At 39.3% G+C, this 27,473-nt stretch overlaps 2 protein-coding genes across 9 annotated transcripts in view; one reads left to right on the top strand and one right to left on the bottom strand.

Annotated features, from left to right (window-relative positions):
- Positions 1-11,444, bottom strand: part of LOC136449235 (carbamoyl-phosphate synthase [ammonia], mitochondrial-like) — a 36,287-nt gene extending 24,843 nt beyond the window's left edge. Inside the window, exons 1-4 of one of the 4 annotated variants that reach the window (XM_066449141.1) lie at positions 11,345-11,444; positions 4,978-5,142; positions 1,264-1,373; positions 566-710 (exon numbers count right to left, since the gene is read on the bottom strand). In XM_066449141.1, the coding sequence (XP_066305238.1) occupies positions 566-710; positions 1,264-1,373; positions 4,978-5,118 (396 nt within the window). In that variant the 5' untranslated portion in view covers positions 5,119-5,142; positions 11,345-11,444. Of the gene's footprint in view, positions 1-565; positions 711-1,263; positions 1,374-4,977; positions 5,143-6,782; positions 6,874-9,976; positions 9,996-10,693; positions 10,911-11,344 lie in introns of those variants that run through there. The other 3 variants (XM_066449142.1, XM_066449144.1, XM_066449143.1) reach the window with 3 other exon arrangements.
- A 404-nt stretch (positions 11,445-11,848) lies between these two features.
- On the top strand, positions 11,849-25,917 carry LOC136449288 (cell division cycle protein 27 homolog). Of its 5 annotated transcripts, none has more exons than XM_066449259.1 (19): positions 11,849-12,012; positions 13,033-13,108; positions 13,414-13,561; positions 13,865-13,990; positions 14,264-14,361; positions 14,804-14,949; positions 15,668-15,843; positions 16,452-16,578; positions 17,037-17,152; positions 17,575-17,656; positions 17,909-18,116; positions 18,605-18,781; positions 20,207-20,355; positions 20,638-20,846; positions 21,543-21,660; positions 22,085-22,213; positions 22,459-22,533; positions 23,073-23,244; positions 24,023-25,917. In XM_066449259.1, exons 1-19 carry the CDS (start codon positions 11,989-11,991, stop codon positions 24,166-24,168), a joined length of 2,502 nt encoding a protein of 833 aa, XP_066305356.1. In that variant the 5' UTR covers positions 11,849-11,988; the 3' UTR covers positions 24,169-25,917. The 5 variants fall into 5 exon arrangements, with proteins under 5 accessions (XP_066305356.1, XP_066305357.1, XP_066305358.1 ...); XM_066449260.1 differs by having other exon boundaries at positions 15,683-15,843; XM_066449261.1 differs by lacking the exon at positions 24,023-25,917 and adding an exon at positions 23,887-23,986.
- The last annotated feature ends 1,556 nt before the right edge of the window (positions 25,918-27,473 follow it).

A 27,473-nucleotide genomic window follows, 5' to 3' on the forward strand; every position in this document is an offset into this window, starting at 1 on the left:
TAATGTCGAGTGGTCCACAACATCATCTTGTCTGCCTGGTGCTCCACTGTGTATTGTTTTGTTGCAATTCTTAATTAAAGATTGTCATCTTCTCAATAGTTTCTGTGTTACACTGGGCATTCTATTCTTTGTCCACTGACTACTATATGTCTTCAACCAAGCCACTTATTCTAGATTTACTCTCATTTTGTTTGCCCATAGTGCCTCGTGTCTCCCAGCATGCAATGGGATCTGTGGAAAAGTCTATGACTTTAATTTCTTCAATATGGAAGGGCCTAAGAGGCCACTAATGCTGGCTTCTTAGGCAATATATACGTGTAATTTAAACCAAATGGCTGGACGAGACTGAGAATCGATGTCAGCCAGGCGCTGGTTCAACAAATTAGTAAGGATCGTAAGTATTCCGTACATGACTTACGTAATATTTGTACCAATTCTGTAAAATTCACATGTTCCTGAGTAGGGTATTTATGAATTCTGTAAAATTCATATCTATTCCCTAAAATATTTCGGCACCCCTGTGAACTGTAAACTAAAAGAAAATACATAAGCTGGTGAAACTTACATGTATTCTGTCGGACTCCACATACTTCATGAGCCCCATCTCGTCTCGGAGGGCGGTGTCCGGGACTCCGTAGTTCCCCACGATCGGGTAAGTCAGCGTCAGGATCTGCCCGCAATAACTCGGGTCCGTCAGAGCCTCCGGGTAGCTGGTTTGGGAAAAAATCAGCGATGAAACTAAATTCATATTAATTTTTATTTTATCTTTATCCTATGACTATGACTTAAAACTCCCTCACATAATGAAAATCTTCCAAACTACTTCCAGCATGAACATAATGAATCTTTTGCAGTAGTATGCGTAGTCCAGTGGTTAGCAACTCCGCCAAGAGGTTGGGAGTTTGAATCCCAGCTGTGTCGCTCACCCCACATGCATGCTACTGGAAATGGTAGCAGTCCTTAGGACAAGACGTTAAGCCGTGGTCCACTGTTCATTGTGCTTGTTAAAAAGAGCTAGCTAGAGGAATTTCCCCGGTACAATGAAGCTGTAAATACTGTATAGTGTCTGTCTTCTCTGTCACGACCAGTGGAAGACTAATCTCCAGATACTGGTTGGCCCTTTTGATACTGCCTTGCCACCGATACATCTGCTTGGAGATTAGTGGAAGAATACATGTAGCTCTTCAGTGAGCTAAACTGGTTCGAGATCACTTTCACGATCACTTTATACACATAAGAATCGTCATTGTAAACCTTCCTTACCCCACCAGGCCAGTGTTGAACACCACCTCTCCTGCCATGGACCTCTCATTCCCAAACGAGTAACCCTTGACCTTTGTTCCATCCTCTAGTATCAGAGATGCCGTCCGGGGCTGTGGTAAAGAGAAAGTCAAAACAAAATTATAGTGAGTGTACAATAGAGGGACAAATATTGTCATAATCCCATCTAGCAGCAAGAGGTAGTGAAGTCCACTGGTCCCTGAGGAAGGCTACTGAGAAGTGTTTGCCAAGTAAATGTCTTTTAAGTCAGGATATTAGCTAGCATGTTGTCAAGGCGTCTTCTGGATGCCCTACACTAAGAAAACAAATAAATTGTCCCCCCCCCATTTTTGGACGCCCTGCCTATAAATCCTGGATAAAAGTAAAAGCCTGTTTAAAGTTGCGTTATAAGATTTTTCAATGACATACATGTACCAAGCTGATGAAGTTAGGAGCCATACCAACCTCTAAATACACAATGGTCAACATAAATGAATCAGAAAGTAAATAAATCTAAAAAAATCACTTTGGCAAACACACTAAGTGGCATTCAAGCCCAGCCACTGAGGCTCTACTAACTTGCTAATTTAGATGGATTAACATGACAATGCAATGAGAAGGTATACCTTTAAATTGAATAATTGTCAATCTCCCTTCTTCCAATTTCAATCTTGATGCAATTGCAAAGTAGACATTCAGATACAGCATTGATGATTGAGCCTTGTCTATGATCCAGAATCGCTCTGAATTGCATTTCTCACTTCTCCATAAAGAGTACAGTAAAGACTTATTTCTTTCCCATTTGTCATGCCCTGACGGATTTAACAGTGCTCTTTTATTGCAGGGCAGTCACTAACACCTGCGCTTTCCCACAAACCTTCCCTATAAACTGTAGGTGCACTGGTGTACCTACCTAAATTTTTAGTGCAGAGATAGAATTTTAGGAGAACAACATGAAATAAAGTAGAATGTCAGCAAAACATAATCACCAAACGTACCACCTGTCTCAAAGTTCAAAATTTCAAACAAGTAATACATTTGTATATCAAACAAAAGTTATAAAATAATGCTTTTTCTGTATACTAGTGTACAATAGCATCTCTATCCTATAACCTACAAAAATATATTGGTGCACCGCTGCACCCACAGTCAAAACTTTGGTGCAGAGCTCCAATTTTAGGTGCACAAAAGTGCACATGCACCCAGTATTTCGAGCCCTGTTGACTGTAATGGTTTGTTCCTGCAGAGATTGTTAAAGACACTCAATTTGCAACCCGTAATGAGGTCTGTGGAGCCGCCATCAATTTCAATTTCTCTCTGAGATCAAATCTCTGCAGCCTTTTAGTTCAATTGGTATAACCATGGTAGCTACGCCATGAAATTGAAAAGTGGAGATCGTGTCTGGTGTACATAAACGGGTCTACTTCCTGTGAAAGTCCTGTTTTTCTCTATTTTCTGGTTACATTTTGTATTTGGACAAATATCTTGGCACCACTCTTACCAATACATTACATATTGCAGAAGAAATTTTATAATTACACGGGTAAAAATTTTGCAGGTAAAAAATCGGTAGCACTTACGTTTTTAGAGATACAATTTTATGTAGAAATTATAAACGTGGCTGAAAGTTTATCAAAATTACAGATAGAATTACTAATACGGCTTGGTAATTTGCAGGCACCATGAAAATCGGGATAAGGCCACACCAATTCAATTTCTTGGTTAACAGAGTTTTTTCTAATTCTAGCAAAAAAAAAATCATGAAAACAGAAGGCTGGGGTGAAAACTTGCACCTGACCCTGTTCACTCCCTGAAACTGTGAGCACCAAAGATTCTGTTTTAATGTTGTTTTTCCAATGTAGCATTTTTTTAAAATTTTTTCTTATTCTGTTAACCAAGAAAATAAATTGGTGTGGCCTAACCTAAATCAGAAAAAGTCTGAATGCAAATGACTTCTAAAATATCATTGTCAACTAATATACTAATCTTAAATCCTGGGATTTCTACAGCTTTCTCTGGTCTAACTCTAAGGTGGTAGAATATATGGAAGAGCGAAACATTTGAAATTCAAAACTTACTTAGTATTCAACACCTATCTTTATAGCTACCAGGGCCATACAAGCTATCACTATTCAATCTACACCCTGCCGAGAATACGGGGAGATGTACTTCAATTCCGCAGGGGGCACGGGTCAAGGGCAATCCGTTTCATTTTGCGGCTGATGTATTCTGTACTTGACTTCTGGGCACGGTTTAAATTCAAGGCCACAGCAAGTAAATTTTATGGATGACATCTTCTAGAGACCCCAAATTTAGTGTGCGCGGATGAAAAAAAAACAAGGTGGGTAAAAAAACAAGATACCATAAAGCATGTAAGAAGATTTGAAGCGGTAAAATATGGTATCACAACCAAGACGTCTTTTAATTTTATTCCTGTATTCAATAAAATAGTAAGCAACACTGGTGCCAGTATTAAAATCATTTATAGGTCCGGGTTTGTACAGCACATCAACATTAGGCCACACCAATTTAATTTCTAGGTTAACAGATTTTTTTTTTATTTTAGCAAAAAAAATCACGAAAACAGAAGGCTGGGGTAAAAACTTGCACCTGACCCTGAAACTGTGTGCACCAAAGTACAAACTTTCCTCTGAGATTCTGTTTTCATGTTCATTTTCCAATTATAGCATTTTTTTCAAAATCCCTTTAACCAAGAAATAAAATTGGTGTGGCCTTAGAGAAAGGATGCTTACCTGTGCAATTGCCTTTTTACATTATCTAGGACGTTCTTTGCGATAGACATAGAACAGACAAACGTTTGCGACATGTTGTCCCATTTTCGGTATGTATTCTTGTTGCAATTCTTGTTCTTTCATTTCGAAATCAGATGAAAATCAAAGTGCACGCTGATGTTGTCCATCAAATTTACTTGCTGTGGCTTAATAAATATATCATCATGTCACTCCAACCAGCCCTGGAGTGGAGATAAGCCTTGGAGAAGGGAAGATGATGGGGTAGGGATGGGGGAGGAATTTAGATAAGGAGGATTTACGTGAGGAGTCACTTTGATTACAAGGGAAGGAACCTGCAATATAAATGTATTTTAGCAAAAAGGACAAGTGAAATAGATGAAAGATATGTGGCAAATACAGGGTAAAATAATTCTTGAAGAGTAAAAATTCAATTTTGTTTTCTGTATCTATACGATTCATCTTTGCTGCTTCCTGGATATCTTTTTTATCTCTTTTAATTTGTATTTGCACATTTTTGTGTGTTTGATTATTTGTATTTTGTGCCATAGCCCGTATATGTGAGCTTTATTTGTTGGTTTTCTTTTACCAAGGTAGCCTGCTCAGTGGCTCAGCACTTGATACACATTTGATTTTGAGAAGTAATAAAAAGAATGATTTAGACAAAAAATTGTACGTATGGTCTACGTTTGAAGCCTTGTACATTTGTACGTATGACATTGCAGGTAACATTTCTAGAAAAAAAAACAATTGTATGTACATTTAAATGCTGCTCCACCCTCAGTGAAGTTAAACGGTACCCCTTTGGTCAACGTTCCAGGGAAACAAGACATCTTCTGACCGTCCCCCGCAAAACGACGGCATCTAATTTACTTGTTTTCTTGACGTCCTGACCCCCTGCTAGCTTAGAGCCAAAATGAATGTCACACTTGTCCAACATAAGTTTCACCCTGATACAAGTCATCACCTGATTGATAAGGGTGCCATCCTTCCTCCTTACTGTCGACGTGGAGAGCTTCCGCAAGTCGTGTTTGAGCGCGAGAACAAATCGCTTCTGCAGCAGTCCGCGGTCACGCAGGACATTTGCTACACGGACGAGTTGAGACATGGCGCCGCTCAGTCAAAACTAAATCTGAAAAACACATGAAAAATGGTCATCATTCTGCTACATAATATACTATATTTTCTCCAAGAAGTATGCAATTTTTAAAACTTCTAAAACTGCTAAAATCCAAAAGGTATCACAAGTCATTGCCTAAGTTGGGGTGCACATGAGGCAAAACTATATCTGAAAAACACAGGAAAAAATGGTTAGTGTTTCTAGTATGTCTTCTTTAATTAAACGTAGCTCATTAATTATGCAAACAATGTTTTGATTAGCTGTCACTCTGTGGTGAACGTGACTAGCAAATGTAACAATTCATTAATAATCCTTATCAAGTAAGCTAGGAAAGCATTAAGCACAAACAAGACAAAATTGATATCAGTTTATCCACAGCTCTTCTTGAAATGTACCCTTTTAGAAATTATCTGTATCAAATCACAGAAACCGTTATACTACCTCTGACATATCTACTGTATGAAATTAACTATGGATATATAGTACATGACCACTAGTACATGTACCATCAAATCAGGACTTTAACCAAAAACATCATTACATGTACTACTACTAGTACCTGTATCACCCACACAGATGAACAAAAAACTTCATAGCCTAAGGTACAAGTATGCACAATACTAGCATTATGGTATTTGTAATGTAAAGAAAAAGTAGGAGATGTTTCTAAGTGAATTAGCATGGCAGACACGTATCCCATCTTAGCCCAATCAGTTCCAATCGATTTAATACATGTAACTGCGGGTAAGTTACTAGCGGAAGGCAGCCATTGTGTCGTCTGTAGAACCTTCTGACGTCAAACCACCGGCTTTATCCCCGCTGTACGATTAAATCGACTCAGTCAGCTAATAGAATAGAAATTCCCGCGGGACATAATGGTGAAGGTATTTATGAGAGGAAGCCTTTATTTTGGTACAAAACACCGGGGAGGGTTGAATGTCTGGGTACATTAGACCATGGGAAAATCATAGAACGGCCACATCATCTCGACTATATGGAGACGATCATATGGAGAAAACAAAGCTAAAAGATGCAAGTCTATAATAAAACAATTTGTATAAGGTATACTGCGATTATTTTCATACTTAATTTTTATGACGTTTTGATACAGTCTCAAATTCATACATTCTAATACATGATACACATGTATATGTCCTTCTAATAATGAATCTTAGTACAGTAACCTTACATGCAAAGGACTAAAGTCTGCGTAGCAATACTTTCTTCTTTTATTTCAAACTCAGAAGGCTAAGTTAGCAGCTAAACAAACGTTATGTTACAATCATTGGCCCCAAAAAAAGCCGAATACAGATTGCATCCTAGAAAAGGAAACCACACACTTGGTCGTAAATAAATTGAAGTGTTTATATTGTACTGCTTACACAGAATGATTTACCACAAATATGAATTAATTATGGGATTTCTAATGAGCTCTCTATTAATAATAACCTCAACACAAGAGATGACTGGAATATATAATTATGTACACAGAATTTCGAGCGCACTGAAAAATTCATCATGTATACATCCTGCATCTGAAGAATACACCGTAGTACAACTGTTAGAACATATACATGTAGTTAATATATACTCACACATAAGCTACAACATTGTCACCTTACAATAAAAAAGAGATACGTATACAATCCTACCAGTCGTGTTGAAGTCTCTTCCCGTTCTAACATACAAATTATTCGTACACAGCTTCAATACAGTATTTTGTACTTGGCAGGTGGTGAGGGTATGTATGGGGGTTATCAGTGCTTGGATCCTGAAGAGATTTAATTTTCAAGGCACGGTAATTTTGCAATTGTATTTGTACGGCACAGTATTTTCTTCAACCATTGACAAGAAGTAGGTGCATTTATATCTAGTTTGAGTACTAATAAAAAATCAAATGGTGAAAGACTAAGATAAACTATGAACAGTGTAGCTGATGCCCAATCTCACTGTTTCTATTTGTTTCAGTGGTATACTGCTAACATGCTTTTTTCATGTGGCGACATCTAGCATTTCAAATACAAAGTGCACCTATGCCTACTTACATCTGTTACAGTATCCCAGACTTCAGCAGAAATTTTAATTTCTCTCTTTCATTTGGAAGTAACAGATCTTTTCTTTTTCCATTTTGAGGTTACCAACTTCAACTTGCTGAAGACTTTTGTAGCCTATATACCGACTGTAAGGTTTGGACCATCGCACACTGGGGCATGCCCCCTACTCTTTTTCGAATGGTGTGGTGGGTTCTTTAAAGTGCGTGGGGTGTGGCTCTCCCCAAACACGGGACCTACATTAATATTTAACGTCCTATCCGAGGGACGTCCCTAACCTAGGCCAGGTACTCATTTTCACCTGAGTGAAGTGAGGAAAGTCATGTTAAGTGCCTTTCCCAAGGGCACAAGATCGGTGACACGACCAAATTTGAACCCTGGGTTCTGGGCCAAACACGCTTCCGTTACGCCACACGACCCCACATAGATATAGACGATTATTCAGAAAGATTCAACACATCATATCATATATTTGCTACAATGCCAGTGGCGCAACATTACGATAGCTTGCATAAATCACATCACATCTGGTAGCATACAATGTACATCACTCCCTCAAAATCACCAGGGTGCATAGGGGCACAACAGCTGCAAAATGGAGATAGCAGAATGATCTTGCCTAGTATTACCCAATTCCCAGTATCACCCTAAAATACACTATCAATAGAAGTGTAATACTTCCGGAAAGACTGCAATTGGCTAATACCTAGCATCGAGGGATATTACAATCCTTACCGGTAAATCAGTTTAACTATACTTTATAATATTTCATCCTGTAGTGCCCAGTCTATAACCATGCACTTGGAAGGGTCAATGTGGAAAATAGCTGAGGGGTGGAGGAATGTGCTGATAGTGGTGAGCCTTGAAGTGGACATAAATTGATGGCTATTGGACAATTTAGGGTAAAACATGAAAGGCAACATTTGCAAGCAAATACAGTATATTTCACTCCATTCACCTTTACTCCTACGGTATGGAGTGAAATATAAATATGCTATCAGCAATGTGTATTTATATCTGTCCACGGATAGGCTTTAGCAGTTAGGGTGAACAAACACAAAATGAACAAACAGAATTTCCTCGGTTTTAGTTTACAACTGGAAAATTAAGTGTTTGAACCAGTACTGTTTAATGCATATGGATTATGATTCTGCGCATTACCATATAAAATATAAATCAAGTGCACAAATGACATTTTTTAGTTTTTACTGAAGATCTAAGTTTAAAATTTAATCTTAATTCACAGATGAAAGTGGTGTTCTGATCAGTATAAGGGTGTAAAAAATTCCTTGTCCCCTAATTATAGGTTGGCCTCTTGATTTGTCTTAGGCATAGTTGTCTGTTAAATGGGGTATGCACAATGGATTCTCCATTACCTACACATGTACTATATAATTAGAAAGGGTGGAACAGATCTTCACCTGCATGATTTGCTTGTCTGTGATTCTGTGTACGAGAACTGAAAATAGAAATTTTGTGAAATCAAAAAGATTTCTTAATAAATACCCAACGATCCAACTACTGGAAATCCATTTAAGTTTTAAGACTCTTAATTCTGTAGCATAGTGAGTTTTCAGTTGAAACATTAGGAGCAATACGGTAGAAATGCTGGTGCCTGTTCAATGAGTTCAGTGTACTAAAAGTGACCATGAACATAGAAAATACTGCAAATATTTCACAATCTACAGTATAAAATGGTCGTCACGCAACATTAGATCAGTCCATTATTGCTGAACATGTGTCCAAAGTTCTCTGTATGACCTCTTATTCAAATGAACTTATGGTTGCACTCAATTTATCGAGACGTTTAAGGACAAAGGGTTCAATGTCCAAGTCACCAATGTTGTCATACTGTCTGACCCACCTGTCAATCAAATAAAATGGGAGGGACCTGGGGATAACAAAATTAAAGTCTGGTCCAATAAAGAACACATTTAACCTTCTCCCTGCTGCCTAACTCTGTAACCAATAGGGAATTGGGTGCCAAACGGCTACATCAGTGTGCTAAAGGTTAGAACAATTCATGTGAAGTTTAAATACTCTATGATATAAGCTAACATTTCTAAACAATGGATGTTTTCGTACTTGTTTCAAATAAACATTAGCGCTATACTCAAATTGGTTTTGCCATTGTCTCAGAGATCTTATAACAATTCCTTATCTCTTTAATGATGCATGTTACACAGACTGTGGTCCAAACTGTGTGACATGCTAACAAACGGCGCCACATGTTTGCCCTTTATACCACATTTACTCAAATTACCATGTACCACTTGTGATTTTGCACCTGTTCCACTACAATCCAGAACCTGGCTACATGCTTCAACCAACAACAACAGTCCAATTTTAGCCTAGGATTTAACAAGATCTTGTAGTCTTTGATTTACTGTAAATGCCTTTGAATTCACTGTGATTTAATCCATGGTAAAGAGAAATTGAGGGTTTGTGCTGGTTTTTAGTCCACTGCGAACCGAAGACAAACAAAAGCATGTTTGCAGTGGTTTTAAGTTCACAACAACCGTGAATATTAAACCACCGCAAACTAAACTGCATTTACAGTCAGTAGTAATCTGTGCTGCCGGACTGTAGTTGCTGAGTCAACTGAAGATTAGGTTGTAATGAGTGCTGTGTTAATATTTGTTCTTTGCTCTCCAGGGCACTAACATACAACACACTATCTTTAGCTTTAATAGATGTAAGATGTAAGCTGTAAGACTATATACCAAGTTGTGTTTTTAAACATACCTACAACTACACATCATGTACAGATAAGGTTTGAAATCACTGAACCATACCTGTATTATAGGACGCTGGGTTCACGTGCCACTTAAGCAAAGCTAACAACAGTCACACGTGTATGGTACAGACACTCACAGGTAAATATGATGATGCAATAGCAGGGAAAGGTCCAGACCCTTGGGCGATGTTGAACGGGGGCCAACTTGTAGGAACACATGCTGGAATGGTTTTAGACTTCAGAACATAACAGGAAATAGCTTGGAATGATCAGTACCACATGGTAGGGAAAGTTCTAAATAATGTACAGTGTTGCTGACTTGTATGTTATCAATACAGTATTACAATAGTTAATAAAAAGGGAAAGTCCACTGCCATATCTTGTGCTATTCTAAGTTACATATCTGGAAAGCGGAGACCAACATTAACAGTGGGTACAACGCTCGGGCAAAAATGCAATGCAGGGTAAAACATTCTTTTGCAAACATTTTGAAAAAAATTACCCTTGGATTTTAAATGATGAAAATATTGACAGCTCAAGTTAGCTTACAGATATCAAATGCTGTGGAAATAATAACCAGGCATACTTATCTTTCTACGAGAACTTAGTAAGCATTGTTAGAAAAAAAGCATCTGTAGCAAAGGGAAGTACAGTGGGGCAAAGCACATTTAAATAATTTGGGGGTGTGACCATTCAAACCCCCAAGGAATCTACCATTGCAAATTACTGAACAGTAGCGCACCCCACAAAATCCCTTGACAAAACAACCTCTTACCTTCGATATCAGCTCCAAATCTCTCCGGGGACGTTAACATAAATACTCCTAAAATACGTGTCTCCAAAATGCCCAGCTGATATGTATATACTAGTACTCACGGCTAGAGTAGAGCTAGAGTTCAGTGCGAGTACAAGCTTCTGCTATAAATGGCGTAAAACCGGCTCACACCACCCATTTGTTTACACAGTTGGACAATTCCATCTCCTACGACCTTTGGCATGGACTGTCATAAAACTTCAGAATACATTTCTTTTAATACGGGCTTAGAGAGTAAAGCACTTATCATGTTGCCACGTTTTGTGTCAAAGTTGAGTTAATTCGATCAATAAAATGTGTCAAATGCATGTAGCAAATATTTCACGAATCACGATCGATTTATAATGTGCACGATACAAGATTAAACATGATAAGGAAAGTAAATCAGATTAAAGTAATTATTCCAGATTAATTCATGAGGAAGCATTCTCTTTATACAAAAGAATAGCTAAGTCAGCATGTTGCATGTGTTGTTTTGATTGATGAGGGCACAGCATGCCACAACGCTTCTACTTCTTTGCTTCTAAAGCAACTAAAACCTTACATTTTCTAGAAAAAAAATCATGCAAAGTTAATGAAAATGTAATCACAAACATATCGGTTCTTTCCTACCTATGAGGCGTGGAAGACAAAGTCCAAAAGTGAAGGAATGCAGCCTGGAGCAAACAAATTTCCTAATTTCAAAAGATTGCCGCCATCTTGCTGGATGGTGAAATTTGCATATGACCTCAGTGACCTAGCCGAAGGCTACTTTTACTTTTCCACCTTTTTAACATCAAAACCAAAAACTATACTTAAAATTTTATACTTGGATAAAAAATTGTTCTTATAATACTGCTAAGATATGAAATTGATAACAGTTTACATAAAATTATAGTTTCTAAAATCGTTTTCCCAGCATCCTGGTCAAGAAATTTTGTAGGTCACCACTGTAAACAAAAAATGTGCCTTCTCATTTTTCCAGCAGAAAATGATATACGTATAGCAATATTGCTAAATTTTGATAGAAATATAATATAAGTACAGATTGGATTTTATGCTCGATCTTTTAAATCGTTACAAATCACAAAAGTTGTAAGATACCGGGAACTTGGTCAAATATTCAGGCACCAAAATCTTTGGTGACACTTGCAGAGAAAAAGATGGCGGGCGACTGTCGAAAAAGAATTTGAATTTTTTGGCTTGCAAATATTGTCCATTTTCTCTCTTGTACTTGACTTTCAAGGATAGATTACGTAAAACTAGGCAACGGGAAAATGATAATGCAAGAGCCAGTTCAGGTAAGGGTGTTTTGATGTCTAAATCGGCTGATTTTACTGTGTTCCGGTACTGTCAAGTTTCGGGCGCTTGTTTGTATTTTTCTAGCTGTCAGTGCAGAAATTTCGCTCGGACATACGAAGTTGTCTGTACAGATATTTTCTCTGATACTTAAACGGACTGTATCCATAGTACGTTTCCACGCGATATGTTTTATATAACCAGACCAAAGAAACGCCGATGTGTTGCGATATGTAAGAACAAAACATGCAAATTTTTTCCAGCTGTCGAAAAACGGAGGGGCCCAACTGTTGCTGCTTGTTCACACAAACTGAAACGTTTACATTTTTTAAACATCTCGAGATCTTTGCTATCTAAGGTCTTGAACAAATCATAGGATTACAAACACGTGTAATTGTACCGAATCAAGATATTTTAGAGTATAGATAAGTACCATTATTCATGTAACAGTCGATCTGATTGGGAACAGTAGTTTGGATACAAAGGTTAACGTTGTCATCAGCAGGCATTATTTATAAGAAGAAGAATGAGAAGTTAAACCTGAATGTTTTGAATCGGCCCTTCTTTTTCTCTTTGTAAAAAGTTTATGTTGAAACTGAAAAGGATCTAGTGGTCACAAACCAGTTTATTTAGCTCACTCACTGAAGCGCCAGTGCCAAAGAGCTATTCTTCCACCGTTTGGGACAAAGGAGACAAAATGCTACGTTCAACATTTAAAGGTTTATTGCGCTGGAGAAATTCCCCCAGGCCTAGCTCTTTTTGACAAGTTCAATTAACAGATATAGGTCCCGCCCTAGGGACTGCGATCCTTCCCAGTAGCATGCTTGTTGGGTGAGTGACAACAGCCGGGATTTGAACTCCCAACCTTTCGATCCAGAGGCAGAGTCGCTAACTACTGGACTATACACGATACTGACACATCTTTGTTGTATCTTCTACAAGAAAAAATAGCAGAGATCACATGTTCCGTTGTTCATCATATACAAAATTGGTCTTATCACATTATATTTTCTGTACTTCAGGCGGCCATATGGCATTCCTTGAACCACTACGCTTTTGCAGACGCCATCTTCCTCGCAGAACGATTGTACTCAGAAGGTGAGGAGCACATGATTCTCAAGTTGAAGAAAAACACATGTACAGAGAAAAAGTGTTTTATGAAAGGGCAATGGTGAAGTGTGTTGTTCTTTATCCAGCTGTTACTAAGTGTTAGATTCTTAACTGTATAATGGTAAATGATTTAATTGATGAATTCCAGTTTTGAATTAATCATGATGGTACCCAGTACACTATGTTTAAGGTAATCACAGAGTTGTTTGTTGTTTTGAAGTGAAAGTACAAAATAGTTTTGAGAGTGAAATATGACTGTAGATCATTGATTCTTTTTCTTACGCTGCCTGCAGTTGGTTCAGATGAAGCCTTGTTCCTGTTGGCCACCTGCTACTACCGATCAGGGAAGCCGTACCGAACATACATGTTGCTCCAGTCCAGAGGATGCCCCACTCCCCAGTGCAAGTTTCTGTATGCAAAGTGTTGCATAGATCTGGAAAAGTGAGCCATGATATTGAACTGTCGATTTTTAGTCTTAAGCGTTGGTAAATTTGTAAGTCTGTGATCAAAACAAAAGAGATATCTAAAATAATTTTTTTGCTCGTTTCTAGTGTTTGCATGATTGACTTACCCAGTATTGCATAGATCTGGAAAAGTGAGCCATGATATTGTAAATCTTTTTTCATCTGTTGTTTTTTAGTATTAAGTGTTGGTAAATTTGTAACTCTTTGATCAAAAGAGATATCTAAAATGTTTTTCATACTCATTTCTAATTTTGCATAATCAATGTAACATTTTGTTTAGGTATGCAGAGGGAGAGTCTACTTTTATGGGAGGGGCGATCGGCAAGCAGCGTTCTTATGAAGAATTGGTGACGGAATTTGGAGACGCAGGATGTTTCTCCATGCAACTTCTGGGGAAGATATTTGCGTAAGACATCAGTCGTTCTTTTAGTATCCTTCTTAATGGGAACAATGTATATTGCTAAACTGTATTCGAATCAGGCTTTTAGCTAGGCATGCGTCCATGCATCATTTGGACGCATGATACTAAAATAACAAGGAAATGATTCAAATTACATCCCCCTTCAGTACTTGGTATCCTCCTGTTTACAATTGCAAACGTTTATGCATTTGAGGATGTATATGTCAAACACATTTGTACTGTTTGTCTAAGATACCTTATTGTTTCTAACCATTGCAGTAAGAGTGAAAGGAATAAGAGAGCCAGTGACTGTTACAGACAGAGCTTGAAGCACAACCCTTTCCTTTGGTCCAGCTACCAGGCTCTGTGTGACATTGGTAAGTACACATACCATAGCTTTGAGTTTGGGATTGTTGCAGTAGTGCCTCCTGCCAGCTTCCTATGTTACTACAGCGGAACCTGTATGTTTGTGTGTTTGTATTCGGGTAGCATAACTCAAGAAGCTGTGGCATGGATGGATCCTCATGAAATCTGGTAGGCGCCGGAAAAACGAAGTTTGTTGATGGGCCCTCTAGTAGCTACCTACGGTACTGCAGCAGAACTTCAAAGTTTGAGGTCTAAACTCTAATCTACTGGAATCACTAGGATCATGATATTTGAGTGGTGTAGGTTTTGGGCCCCCTAGTGGCTTGTTTGGAACTTCAAGGGTCAATTTTGTTGCAGGCTTTGTACTAGTAAATGTATATGCTATTCTACTGATGGTTGTTATGAGGACATGTTTACAAAATGTTGTTACCATGACAACTGTTTGTTCCTCAGGAGAGAAGCCCGACCCAGACGAAGTGTTTCAGCTGACCAACCTGCAGAACTTCAGCTCTTGCCAGTCTTCCTTACCTCCCCCCGCCCTCACCCCCCAGCAGGGGGGCACCTCCGAAATCACCCCACCCCTACAGGACAGCGCTAAGGTTAGCACAGTATTTTGCTGTTTCTTTTTTAAAAACAATTCGTATTGCATTTCAAATAAACAATACGTAAATGAACAAAGAGAAAAAACAAGAACTGATACAAATGTAAAACACAGATCTGAAGATATTTACCGTTTCTTAGTATTCAAGGCAGGTCAAATTGAAGAGTAATGTTTGAGAGAAATCAAAAGGCTTTACCTAAGTTTAAGGCCTAGGAAGAAAGCTGTGTTTCAGGTTACAAAACCAACCCTAGGAAAAAAACTGCCTTTTTTTGGGTTGATAAGGAACATAAGTTTTTCCATCTAACAGCTGAATGGTGAAAATGTTGTAGAATTGTCTTCCGACATGCTCTCCTCATATCTCTTGAAATAGAAAACTGATAGAAACAAAAACACCATTCAGATACAAACTAGATGCCCTTTTTGTTGATACACAGCTTGTTTGTAGAAGCCCCGGGTTCGATACCGGCTGTGTCGCTCACCCGACATGCACGCTACCAGAAAGGGTTGCAGTCCTTAGGACAAGACGTTAAGCCGTGGTCCACTGTTCATTGTGCTTGTTGAAAAGAGCTAGGGGAATTTCCCTGGTACAATGAACCTGTAGATACTGTACATAGCGTCTGTCTTCTCTGTCACGACCAGTGGAAGATTAGAACTGGTTTGAGATCACTTTCCTTTTCCTTTCCTTACATATGTTTCAATATGTTAAATCACTACAGTTTCCATCCCTGCAGTCCCCGATGGTAAAGCTGCAGACCCCCACCCCTACCAGCTCCACGTCCGTGGGGTTGGACATGTCGACAGGATCCCCCCAGCCCCTGGTGCAGAGAGTCCGGGGGAGGGCGGGGAGGAGCCTCCTCGGAGGGCCGGCGGCCCTCAGCCCCCTCACACCCAGGTAAGGGCTGAAATAGCCATGTGAGAAAGCAGTACAACCAGGGCTTTAAATACTGGGTGCATGTGCACCTTTGTGCACCCAAAATCGCACTAATTTCTGATGTTGGGTTTACCAGTGCACCTACATGTAGATATTTTTGTACGCTATAGGGTAAAGCAAACAGAATATTCTTGAATTGTAAATTTCAGAAAAAGTAATATAACCTTTTCTTGTACAGTACTTTATTTGATGTATTACTTGTTTGAATTTTTTAAGTTACAGTAGCTATAGAATTACAGATTGAATAGAGGCAGTAGCTTTAAACTTTGTGATTATTTCTTGCTGACATTCAACTTTATTTTATGTGATGCACCTAAAATTCTTTCTGTGCACCTAATTTTTTGGCTGGGTGCACCTATTTCAGGAGATTAGTAAGGATTGTTGCATGTAGATTTGTTTAAAAAAAAACATGTATCAAAGCAGTTTTGATGATCTGATGAGTCACACATATGAAATTGCAGTCAGTATAACAGAAAAATTTTAAAAAAAAACGTCGCTAACATTATTTGCTTTTAAAGTTTGTAATAATGAACATGTATGCTTACACTTTGTATTTGTGACTGTTTCAGTTTTGGAGTTCTGCCTTTAGACACCCCTAGCCCAGAAGTGTTTAGCACTGGTTCCTGCACCTTTGTGACTCCCTCACCCACCACGCTAGAGTGCTCACACCTGGACACCAGGGCTCCCAGCAAGAAGGTATGTTCACCAAATATGGTCAAATCTGTTCTAGGTCTGCCAAATATGGACATTTCTGTTCTGAGTGTGCCAAATATGGGCATTTCTGTTCTAGGTGTGCCAAATATGATCATTTCTGTTCTAGGTATGCCAAATACGGGCATTTCTGTTCTGAGTGTCCCAAATATGGTCATTTCTGTTCTAGGTATGCCAAATATGGTCATATTTTCTTCTAGGTGTGCCAAATATGGTCATTCACTGTTCCAAATGTGGTCATATTCAGCTCTGTGAGGGTCACAAATTATGATATGAGTATTGTCTTGTCATGCAATGTTGTGACATAGGAACTTTCATAACAGTTTCCAGAACTCATGGAAATTCTATTAATAGTATTATGAAGAATGAAATTAAGTCTACATCCGTTTTTACTTGTTAATGAGTAATAGATTAATCATCTTTCTTATTGTTTTATCAAATAGGTTGTAACGAGAAGAAACTACCCGTCCCAGACAAAACCTGCGGTGTTCAGTCAGACAGGCAACAGTGGCAATGTCAAGGAGTCCAACACGTTAAACACGCCCAGTCCTAGTCCTAGGTTGGTAGTCTTTTTTATTTTGAATCTTCTACAATGAGTGGGTAAGCCATTTGTATCTGAGTCTTCACTCTTCTCTCAGTCTTCAGTAAAGAATGATGTCGCTGTAGCTCAACTGGTAGCAACGTCACAGTTGAGCTCCTGGTTCCAATAAGTTGGTAACTGGGAGACAACAATTCATCCTGGGAAGGGCATCTCAGTTGGGGCTGCACCCGTTTTCCAGAAGGGACGTAAAATGGGGGTTGCGTGTTTTAAGGAGGTGCCGTAGCTCAAGTATGCTAACAACCCCTCCCTGTAAGAATATACCCTGGTACAGAAACAGTTAGGTAACTTGCTGCCCTATGTGCCACTATGCACTACAATGGTCTAAATGAACAAACAAAGTTCACTCATTATTTCTCTGTCCCTTCTCCCCCCATTTCTAGTGGTCCTCAGGTTCTTGTACAGACGACAGCCCAAGGTGTCCGCCGTAGCACTCGCCTCTTCACTGCCTCCAACTCCGTCAAGGTCAGTCAAGGTTATTTTGCCTTACTGCGTCTCCCCTTGCTGTTAGGTCAAACTGGGAAACTGGGATTTGCAGTACCTTGTCGTGTTGCCAGGGGGCACTTTTGACTTGTGTAAGAAAATCCCAAATATCTTTCATTGTTATACAGGAAAATTATAAGAATCAAAAGTAGGATTTGCAGTACCTTATCATGTTGCCAGGGGGCACTTCAGATTGGTAAATGAAAATACCACAACTCTTTCATTCTTATCTAGGAAAATAATAAGAAGCCAAAAACAAGATTTGCTGCTCCGAAAGCTCCCGCCAAGAAGACGAAGAGTCGTACAGGAAAGGGGACGTCGTCCCAGCCCACCATCACAGAGGGGTCGGAGATTATCAAACCAGAGAGCACAAGTACCACAGAGTCCAAACCCAGCCAGCTACAGGCCACATGGGCCCTCAATGTACAGAAAGCTGCTGCAGGTAAATGTTTTATTTCATTTTTTTAAAAAGTTGAGCTCCTGCATCGTGAATATTTTTGGCATAAATGAGGGGTGATAAGCACACCAAGAAGGCCAATAAGGCCAAGATATCAAAGAACAGGACTGGTAGGTACTTTATGGTGTACTGCTAAATTTATTGTCTATTGGAAAATTACAAATTGTACAAACCTGTGCAGGACAGGTGTAGTTGTCTCTGCATCCCTCGTTGTCAGGCAGACTTATGACTGTAGGGGTGGTCAGGCTTGATTACACCTACAGTCATAAGTCTGACTGACAACCGAGAGGATGCAGAAGACAATGGCACCACCTCTGGAGTTTTATTCTTCAGAAAATCTATGAAAGCTATCTGTGGTGTGTTCCAGTTTTTAAAAAGAGATCTTTCTGTTGTACAGTTGATATGTTTGGCCATTTCATCCCGTAAACGACAGTACCACAATTGTATTTTCAAATGTGTACCTTATTTCGCAGAGGGCCTTATGACATTGATGAGGGACCTAGGCCACGCCTACCTGGCGCTGAGCCACTACGACTGTCGGAAGGCGGTGTCGCTGTTCCAGCAGCTTCCTCAGCACCAGTACAACACAGGCTGGGTGCTGTCTCACATCGGCAGGGCATACTTCGAACTGGCAGAGTACCACAAGGCAAGTATGGTGAAAGTAACAGGCCTCGAAATTAACCATGTCCCGTGTCCCGAGGACAGTAGAATTTGGGTTCGGGACAATTCAACTTACCTTTCGGGACTATTTCGGGACAATCAGAAAATTCTGAGTCAGTCCCCGTCATGGAGGAACTCGATTCAGCGGAAGATTTTGCGGTAAAGATGTCCCCATTTCCATTGGAAAATGTTTATTAAATAGTTCCATCCGTAGTCAACCTGTTAAGTTGTGCCTAAAAACGCAAACAAATCAATGAAAACTCCCGCGATTTCGGCCATTTGGCGAAGAATGGAAACAAACACCGGCCATCTTGAAATTTTTAGCGAACTATCGCTAAATCTCGCAATAACACGCGAGAACGCCACAACGTCCTCTAACGAGACTTTGTGCAACTGCAGTTTCAAATGTCGATAGAGGGCCGATATTGCCCGATAATATGATAGATTAAATCCAGCATCGTGCTTTATTCTTTCTTGGGGCGAAATTAAGTACTTCTTTGTTATTTTTGCCATATTAGAAATTTTACTAAATTAGAAAAAGGTATTGATTTCTTAAAAACTTGTATATTGTATGTTGGAATTCTTCACTGGTTTAACTTTGAGAGCTTTTGTGTTTACTACTGACTGTATATAATTTTGCATGTATTATATTTTGCATGCAAAATGTTTGCCAACATGCAATTTTGTATGTAACTGAAAAAAAAATTGTAACAAACATATGCCATGGCTTTAGTTCAGGTTCAGACTTGAATATAGGTTCTAAGCTGAACATGAACCTCTGGAACTTAATCCAGACCCCCCACTAAGTTCACATCTTTGGCCCTGGTTGGGACACTTCGGGACACTTTCGGGACAGTTGAAATCCACTTTGGGGACAATTCAGGGACAATAGGGAAAAAGTTAATTTCGAGGCCTGAGTCATTTTATCACAGCATAGGTGTCAGGTACAAAAGTCTAACTTTACATGGCCCAAGTTGTGTGGAGAGTGCCAAAGACATTGCCACAGTAAGGGTTCTGGCATCCTCCCTTTTTGAAAGACACTATTTCCTTCATTTTGAGGGACAAATTTTGTGAAGTAAAGTTTTCCCTCAGTTTTTGCTGTTAAAATGGTAATTTTTCGAACAAAACAATCATGAAGGGTCACAAGGTTCTCACAAGAAAGAAACACTCCTACATGTATGTAGTTTGAAAGATAGCATAGGGGCCCAAATCACAGCGTAGGGGGTCAAAATGCTCAGACTATACTAACATTGATAAATTCCCATGGAACATGAAAGGGCTCACTTCGAGTAAGGGGCATCAACTCTTTATGAACTATAACTTCCTTTGTCAGATATGTATGAATTTCTATTTCTCTCCATGCAGACACGTGTTTGAGTGTAAATTTTGTGATCCACATGTCTATATACAGGCAGAGAAGGCGTTCAAAGAGGTTCGTAAGCTTGAGCCCCACAGGGTGGAGGGGATGGAGCTGTACTCCACCGCACTGTGGCACCTACAGAAGGACGTCCTGCTGTCGTCGCTCGCACAGGAGCTCTCCGACATGGACCGCGACTCCGCACAGGTACGCCAGGTCAAAGTTCAGGGGTGTAACCCCTGACCTATCGTCCATAGATGGTCTGTTTCCATATGTACACTTAAGGGGAGAAAAGATAGAAAAAGACCATCAATTGAATTTCTTAGATTCTGGGTTTTTTGAGTTGTAGCACAAATTTTCACCGAGCACATTCGTAGAGCATGTTAGAATATTCCTTTGGTAGTTTCCACATTCGTGATTATCACTGAAAAGAGCAAGAATCTGTAAACGAAGTTGGTAATATTTTGTTTGCCCCCCTCCCTCTTACAGTCTTGGTGTGCGGTTGGAAACTGTTTCTCCCTCCAAAGAGAACACGACACGGCCATCAAGTTCTTCCAGCGAGCCATACAGGTGGAGCCAAACTTCGCCTACGCCTACACCCTGCTGGGCCACGAGTACGTCCTGAACGAGGAGCTCGACAAGGCCATGTCGTGTTTCAGGAACGCCATCCGGACAGACCCCAGACACTACAACGCATGGTGAGTTAGTTCCCTGTGTTATAGCATTACCTTAGGCCTTATATTAGCATTACCTTAGATGTTATAGCATAACTGAAACATATACATGGTGAGTTAGTTCTCTGTGTTATAGCATTACCTTAGGCCTTATATTAGCATTACCTTAGATGTTATAGCATAACTGAAACATATACATGGTGAGTTAGTTCTCTGTGTTATAGCATTACCTTAGGCCTTATATTAGCATTACCTTAGATGTCATAGCATAACTGAAACATGTACATGGTGAGTTAGTTCTCTGTGATATAGCATTACCTTAGGCCTTATAATAGCATTACCTTAGATGTTATAGCATAACAGAAACATGTACATGGTGAGTTAGTTCCCTGTGATATAGCATAAGGGAAACAGATACCCACTCATATTGAGGGGGCACAGCCTAGTTAATTTTGGGTTTAAATTGGAGGCTGCCCACCCTCAAGTCTAGGTACCGTCTCTTCCAGGGAATTACTCTGAAGCAAAGTAACTGTGTATATGGTGAAAGGATATCCCTTCGGCTACAACCTAGTTCAAGACCATTTGTTTCTTCAGCATTTCTAATTTTGGTAAATCTGTGGGACACAACATTATTTTCATGTTAAGAATTATACACAAAATTTTGGATTTTCGTGTAGGATAACACCGTTGAAAAAAGACTACTTTTTTGATCTGTTGTAGGTATGGAGTTGGGATGATCTACTACAAGCAGGAGAAGTTCAGTCTGGCTGAGATCCACTTCAGGAAAGCGCTGGCCATCAACCCCTTCAGCTCTGTCCTACTCTGTCACATCGGAGTGGTGAGTCCTTTACAAACTTAAAACATCCTTTTTTTATTTACGGCTTTTTCTATTGAGAATTATTTACGGCTCAACCAACTATGGTAGACTTTGGCATCAGCCCCTTCAGCTCTGTGACGTCCTACTCTGCCACATCGGAGTGGTGAGTTCTCTATATACTCTATAAAATTATACATCCTAAAAATCCAACGTAAAAGCGTCAAGCTTCATCCTCAGTCTGAGGTTTGACCGTTAAAAATTTTGCTTGTAAACAGTACTAAATACTATTTAAGCTCTAATACCGGATAAATTACGGAGATCATTTCCGGAAATAATCTCCATGATTTATCCCGTAGTAGGGTTTTTAGAAATTGTATATTAGTATTGTTTTCCTGGATGTATAACCTTCATCAGTGTTACTTACAGTAGTACATTTTTGTTGCAGGTCCAACATGCCCTCCAGAAGTCAGACAGTGCCCTCCAGACCCTGAACAAGGCCATCACAGCCGACCCAAAGAACCCCCTCTGTAAATTCCACAAGGCCTCCATCCTCTTTGCTACAGAAAGATACAAGGTACATGTACAACAACACTTCATCCTTCAACTGTAGTGGAAGGCACATTCAGCTTAACAAAAGTTTGTTTTTCACACACACATGCAGGAAAGTAGCCTAATATTGCTTTACGAAGCATTGGCTTTCTATGTGCAATTTTTTGGTGCTACTACGTGTATGCCATGGTTTTCAGTACAAACCATAAACTTTTGCAAATTGAAGGTAAGAGAAAATTTTGCTGACTTGCCATTCTGTTTCTATTTCAGGATGCATTGAAAGAACTGGAAGAGTTGAAACAAATTGTACCTAAGGAATCCTTAGTATACTTCCTTATGGGCAAGGTAAGGCTACAAAATTTCTATATTTGAGTTCATCACAGATAATGTGAAAGGGAGGGCAAAATAGGTGCCTAAGCACCTTATTCAATATCTTATGATATTGAATGATATTCAGTGGTGGCTATCTCATGTTTGGTAGCCTTAAGTTTGGTTAACATTGAACTAGAATTTGCCAGCACCACAGTTTTTTTATTCACATTGAGCAAAAGGGTTTTTGCTTGCAGTACTGAAAATAGTCTCTAGGTGGCACATCACACCTGTACAACATAGAGTTTTGGGATAAAACCTGGTTCTCCAGATCTTCCCTTTAGTCACTGACAAAAGACAGCGGATGCTGTCTGAAATGTCTGACCGTTTCAAAAGTTTATCCAGTTGCTTGAGTAACTGTCATTTGGCATATCTTTTTACCTGGATGTAAAACCTTCATCAATGTTGGAGGGGGAATGTATAGCAGACAAGTGCCAGTGGTGACATGAAAAGAAGAAAAAAAATATCCCACTGAATGACTTAAAACCTAAAGACTTTTGTTGTCACACCACCAGGTGTACAAGAAGCTAGGTCAGACCCACCTTGCTCTGATGAATTTCTCCTGGGCAATGGACCTGGATCCGAAGGGTGCCAACAACCAAATAAAGGAGGCGATAGACAAGAGGTACCTACCTGAAGATGATGACACAATGGACACAGAGGATGATATCACTCCAGACGATGCCGGTAGGTTTGTGAGTTACAAGATTCAGGGGTGGAGAGGGGGTGGAGCAGTTCATGAATTGTCATAAAAGCCTGTCTCTGATATGAATTGCAACCATGGGTTGTCATTTAAGAGAATGTACCTATCTAAAAGACTGTTAGACACAACAGTGGTGTCATGTTAGGTTAGGGTGTTTGGCCTGGGTATTTCAATCCCCTGACATGCCACCGATGTTGTGCCCTTAGGAAAGGCACTTAACACGACTTTCCTCACTCCACTCAGGTGTAAAAATGAGTACCTGACTTCGGTTGGGGGGTTAAAAGAAGGTGGAAGGAGAGGGTTTGGCTCCGCCTTCCAATACCATGCCCTAGACACAGTGGATAACAACCCACTGCCCCTACGGCCTCAAAAAGGCCATGTGACTACCTTAACCTACCTTTTACCTTAGACAAAATATCATCTAAAAGAACAACGGCTGTGTGGGCTACTTTTCAAATAGGAAGAGATGCATTTGTCAGTTGATATTACTAGTTCATTGCCTCAGTTTAGCTCCTTGTTCTGCTCATAAGTTACAACTGATTTTGTCCACTTTTCCAGGGGAGGATTCAGTAACAATCATGGACGAGCAGCCGTTAAACCTGGACTAATTCTGTCCACTTTTCCAGGGGAAGATTCAGTAACAATCATGGACGAGCAGCCGTTAGACCTGGACTAATTCTGTCCACTTTTCCAGGGGAAGATTCAGTAACAATCATGGACAAGCAGCCTTTAGACCTGGACTAATTCTGTCCACTTTTCCAGGGGAAGATTCAGTAACAATCATGGATGAGCAGCCGTTAGACCTGGACCTACAGGGGGAGGGGAGTCCGGGGGAGGTGGACACGAGTAACGAGGTGGACGCGGAAGACGTCCAACTACACGCCATGGAGAGCGACGAGAGCTTGTAGTAAACAACGGTGATGTGCAGCGATTTTGTAACGGTCAACGTGTCTTTCTTTCGGAACAGTTGACAATAAAGAGAGATCTTTTGTTGTTCCTAAGTCGTGTGATTTTTCGAAGTGGTAGCCATACCTGGGGCTCTATCAATGGAGAAGTAGAGACAAGTTTTTTTTTCACTCTTGGAGAAGTTCTAAAACTAGCTTCTCCATGATAAGGCCATACAACTTACAGTTTTGATTGTTTGGTTATCATTTTTGTCATCTTTTTTTGAGCAGGACAAAGCAACACCCACCTACATGTATTATGTACACAGATATTGAACAATTCTAAAGCAGTACTTTTCCTTTGCCCAAGTCACTCACATTACAGTATGCACATGTGCCTAGAACAGTAAACAGTAGTGTACCTTTTATTACTTGTTGCTGCAAGTTTTTCTGAGGAAATTTTACAAAAAACCGAGTGTAGTCCTTTAACTCTTGTTCATTAGTATGCTTGTGTATGATAGTAAACATTTCTGTTAGAATTATGAGGTAGGCAATTGCATTTTCTTCATAGGAAAAATGGAGGCTGTATTTGGGGTTTTCCGTGGTAGATGGTACTCAGATGTAACAATAGCATTCTTAAGTTGAATTATTATAACTGAATTATTTAATACAAGTTTGAGACATTGGAGTTTTCTGTATGTATGATAAAAATGCTTCAGGAATACGTTTTGTGATGAGTATATCAAGTATAGTAATTATTCATGCATGGAATGAATGTACATGACTATGTATGACAATTAAGACACTGGTGCCAACTTTGTAGTGACTACCTAAGTCAGATTTTTGTGTAGAATTCTGTATCATATGGATAAAGTTGTGGTGCATTTGGTGAATACCAATCAGTTGTTTCTTTAAATAGGCCATGTTGATTTGATTATATGGATGACATCTTATGGAAACCTCAAGACTGATGCGAGCGTGCGGAAAAAAAAAGTTTGGCAAAAAAGTTGCTGTCATAATGAAAACTATGTGGTCAGGAAGGTTGAACATATGACTAAACCAAGTATGGTATACCAAATGATAGATTCTTCATTTTTGTTCTTTCACATCTTCTTTTAGCCTGGGTGCCATCCTAGATTACTCCTGCATTCGCTACCCTAAAAAAAATCTGTTTTTTTTAGGGTAGTGAATGCAGGAGCTCCGGTATTAATCTAGGATGGCACCCAGGCTAATCTTCTTTGACTTTGGAATTGACTTTGGCATATTACAACATACAATGTGGGTATCTGTTTTCCAATATTTCTTTACAATTTAAGGCACATATTTCCTTGTATTGCCGCTGCTTTGTACGATTCACATTATGGTCGAAAACTTTCTTCATCTTATTTGGAAACGGGACGAAAATTGATGCGCTCGCTGGTATCATCCATATAATCAGATAATATATTAATTAAAAAGAGTTGGAAAATCCTCACAGAGATATACTTTGCCTCATGTTTTCCACCTCACTGCCGTTTTTGGCGATGCCTCTGGAAGTAGCCACATTGCGAATACATGTCTGTCTACGTGGACTGACGCCAGTGCCTGTACCCCAGACCCTGATGGTAGCACATGCCTTACAGTGAGAAAACAATGGCCAAAATGACTGTCAGCTTACATTTTACCTTAGATATAATAACTTTATTGCACAACAATTGTACAAGGTACAAAGTATGGCATACATTGCTGATCCGCCATGTACTTCAACGTCATTACATTACTTATAATGTGTGATTCTGTGTTCTTAGAGTTTCATGTTGGACAAGCAAAAAAGTACCATATGGAACAAAACATCTAAAGTCTAAAATACTTTACTTTGGTGTCTTATTTGATCTTTACATCTCAAGATATAGAGCTACAGTGGTACTGTCTTAAGCCAGAGAAAGAAAAACAGAAGTAGCAATTTTAACCATTCAGACATGTTGGTCCAGTTCTAACCGCTCTTTAAAATTCAGTGACATCATGGAATCCTGTGCACATTTCTAGGATGTGCACAGAAGTTGATGATGTCATATGCCAAGAGCCAGGATGTTTTGATGGGAAATGCTCTTTTTTTAAACGAAGAAAATTCCTTTACTTGAAAGTCCCCAAAATCATTTTTCTTTCATTTTTCTGAAGGTTCCGTCACCTCTAGTTCAACAAGAAATTATATCATAGCTGTAGAATAAACTTTTTTGTTTTTAGATTTTTTCCTAAGTCAACAATTGCTCATTTTGTAAACTTTAAGGTGATTAATGTACATACATTGAGATCAATATGTTGTACAGAGAACCATATGTGCTAAACATGTATAACAGGGACATAATATAAGAGTATTTGTATGTCATAGCTCTAATATTTTACAATTCAAACATGACATACAACCGAAATAAGATCAACACTTTTTGTATTTCATGCAACTATTAAGCAATCGGACAATGACTAATTTGTCGAAATTCATGGTGGTATTTTTTGTCAGAAAATGTGGTATTATATATATGTATGTGAGAAGTGTTCTTTCAGTCTTAGTTTGTAATGATGTATTTTTCTTTTGTAAGATCTGTGTTGTGTGGTAAAATGTATAACGGAAAGTAACAAGTTGTTGAACCATTAATGAAAGAGAAACTGAATTATCGAAGAAACTTCCAATCTTTTGTTTCCCAGCGTTCTTTGTGTGCCAATTGTTGGGAGTATTTCTTACCAACCGTTCTTCTTTTCTTTCCTATGTTATTTTATAATTATTATCTCAGAAATAAAAGGAATAATACAGAGCAATTTTGTACTGTGTTAAGTATGGCATGCAAGTGTTGCATAACATGTCAGGTCAATCAGAATGTTGTGTGGGTTTCAAAAGCAATTTTGAGGCAGTTTTGTACTGTGTTACAATGTAAGTATGGCATGCAAGTGGTACATAACATGTCAGGTCAATCAGAATGTTGTGTGGGTTTCAAAAGCAGTTTGAGGCAGTTTTGTACTGTGTTACAATGTAAGTATGGCATGCAAGTTGTACACAACATGTCAGGTCAATCAGAATATTGTGTGGGTTTCAAAAGCAGTTTGAGGCAGTTTTGTACTGTGTTCAGTATGGCATGCAAGTGGTACATAATACCACAAATATTGGTACATAATACGGCATAACAGATACATACAAATATTCCCCAGTGGAATGCCCTGCCTGGCACGGTTGTGATGGCTCTCACCGTTGAGTCATACCGTGCCAGGCTGGAGGCCTGCCCGCCTTAGCCTGGGACCTCCCCCCCCCCCCTACTTTTCCCCTCGCTGGGTTATCTGGTGGTAGTTGAAGTCATACT

This window comes from Branchiostoma lanceolatum, chromosome 15, assembly GCF_035083965.1.
Source record: "Branchiostoma lanceolatum isolate klBraLanc5 chromosome 15, klBraLanc5.hap2, whole genome shotgun sequence".
Classification (NCBI taxonomy): Eukaryota; Metazoa; Chordata; class Leptocardii; order Amphioxiformes; family Branchiostomatidae; genus Branchiostoma; species Branchiostoma lanceolatum.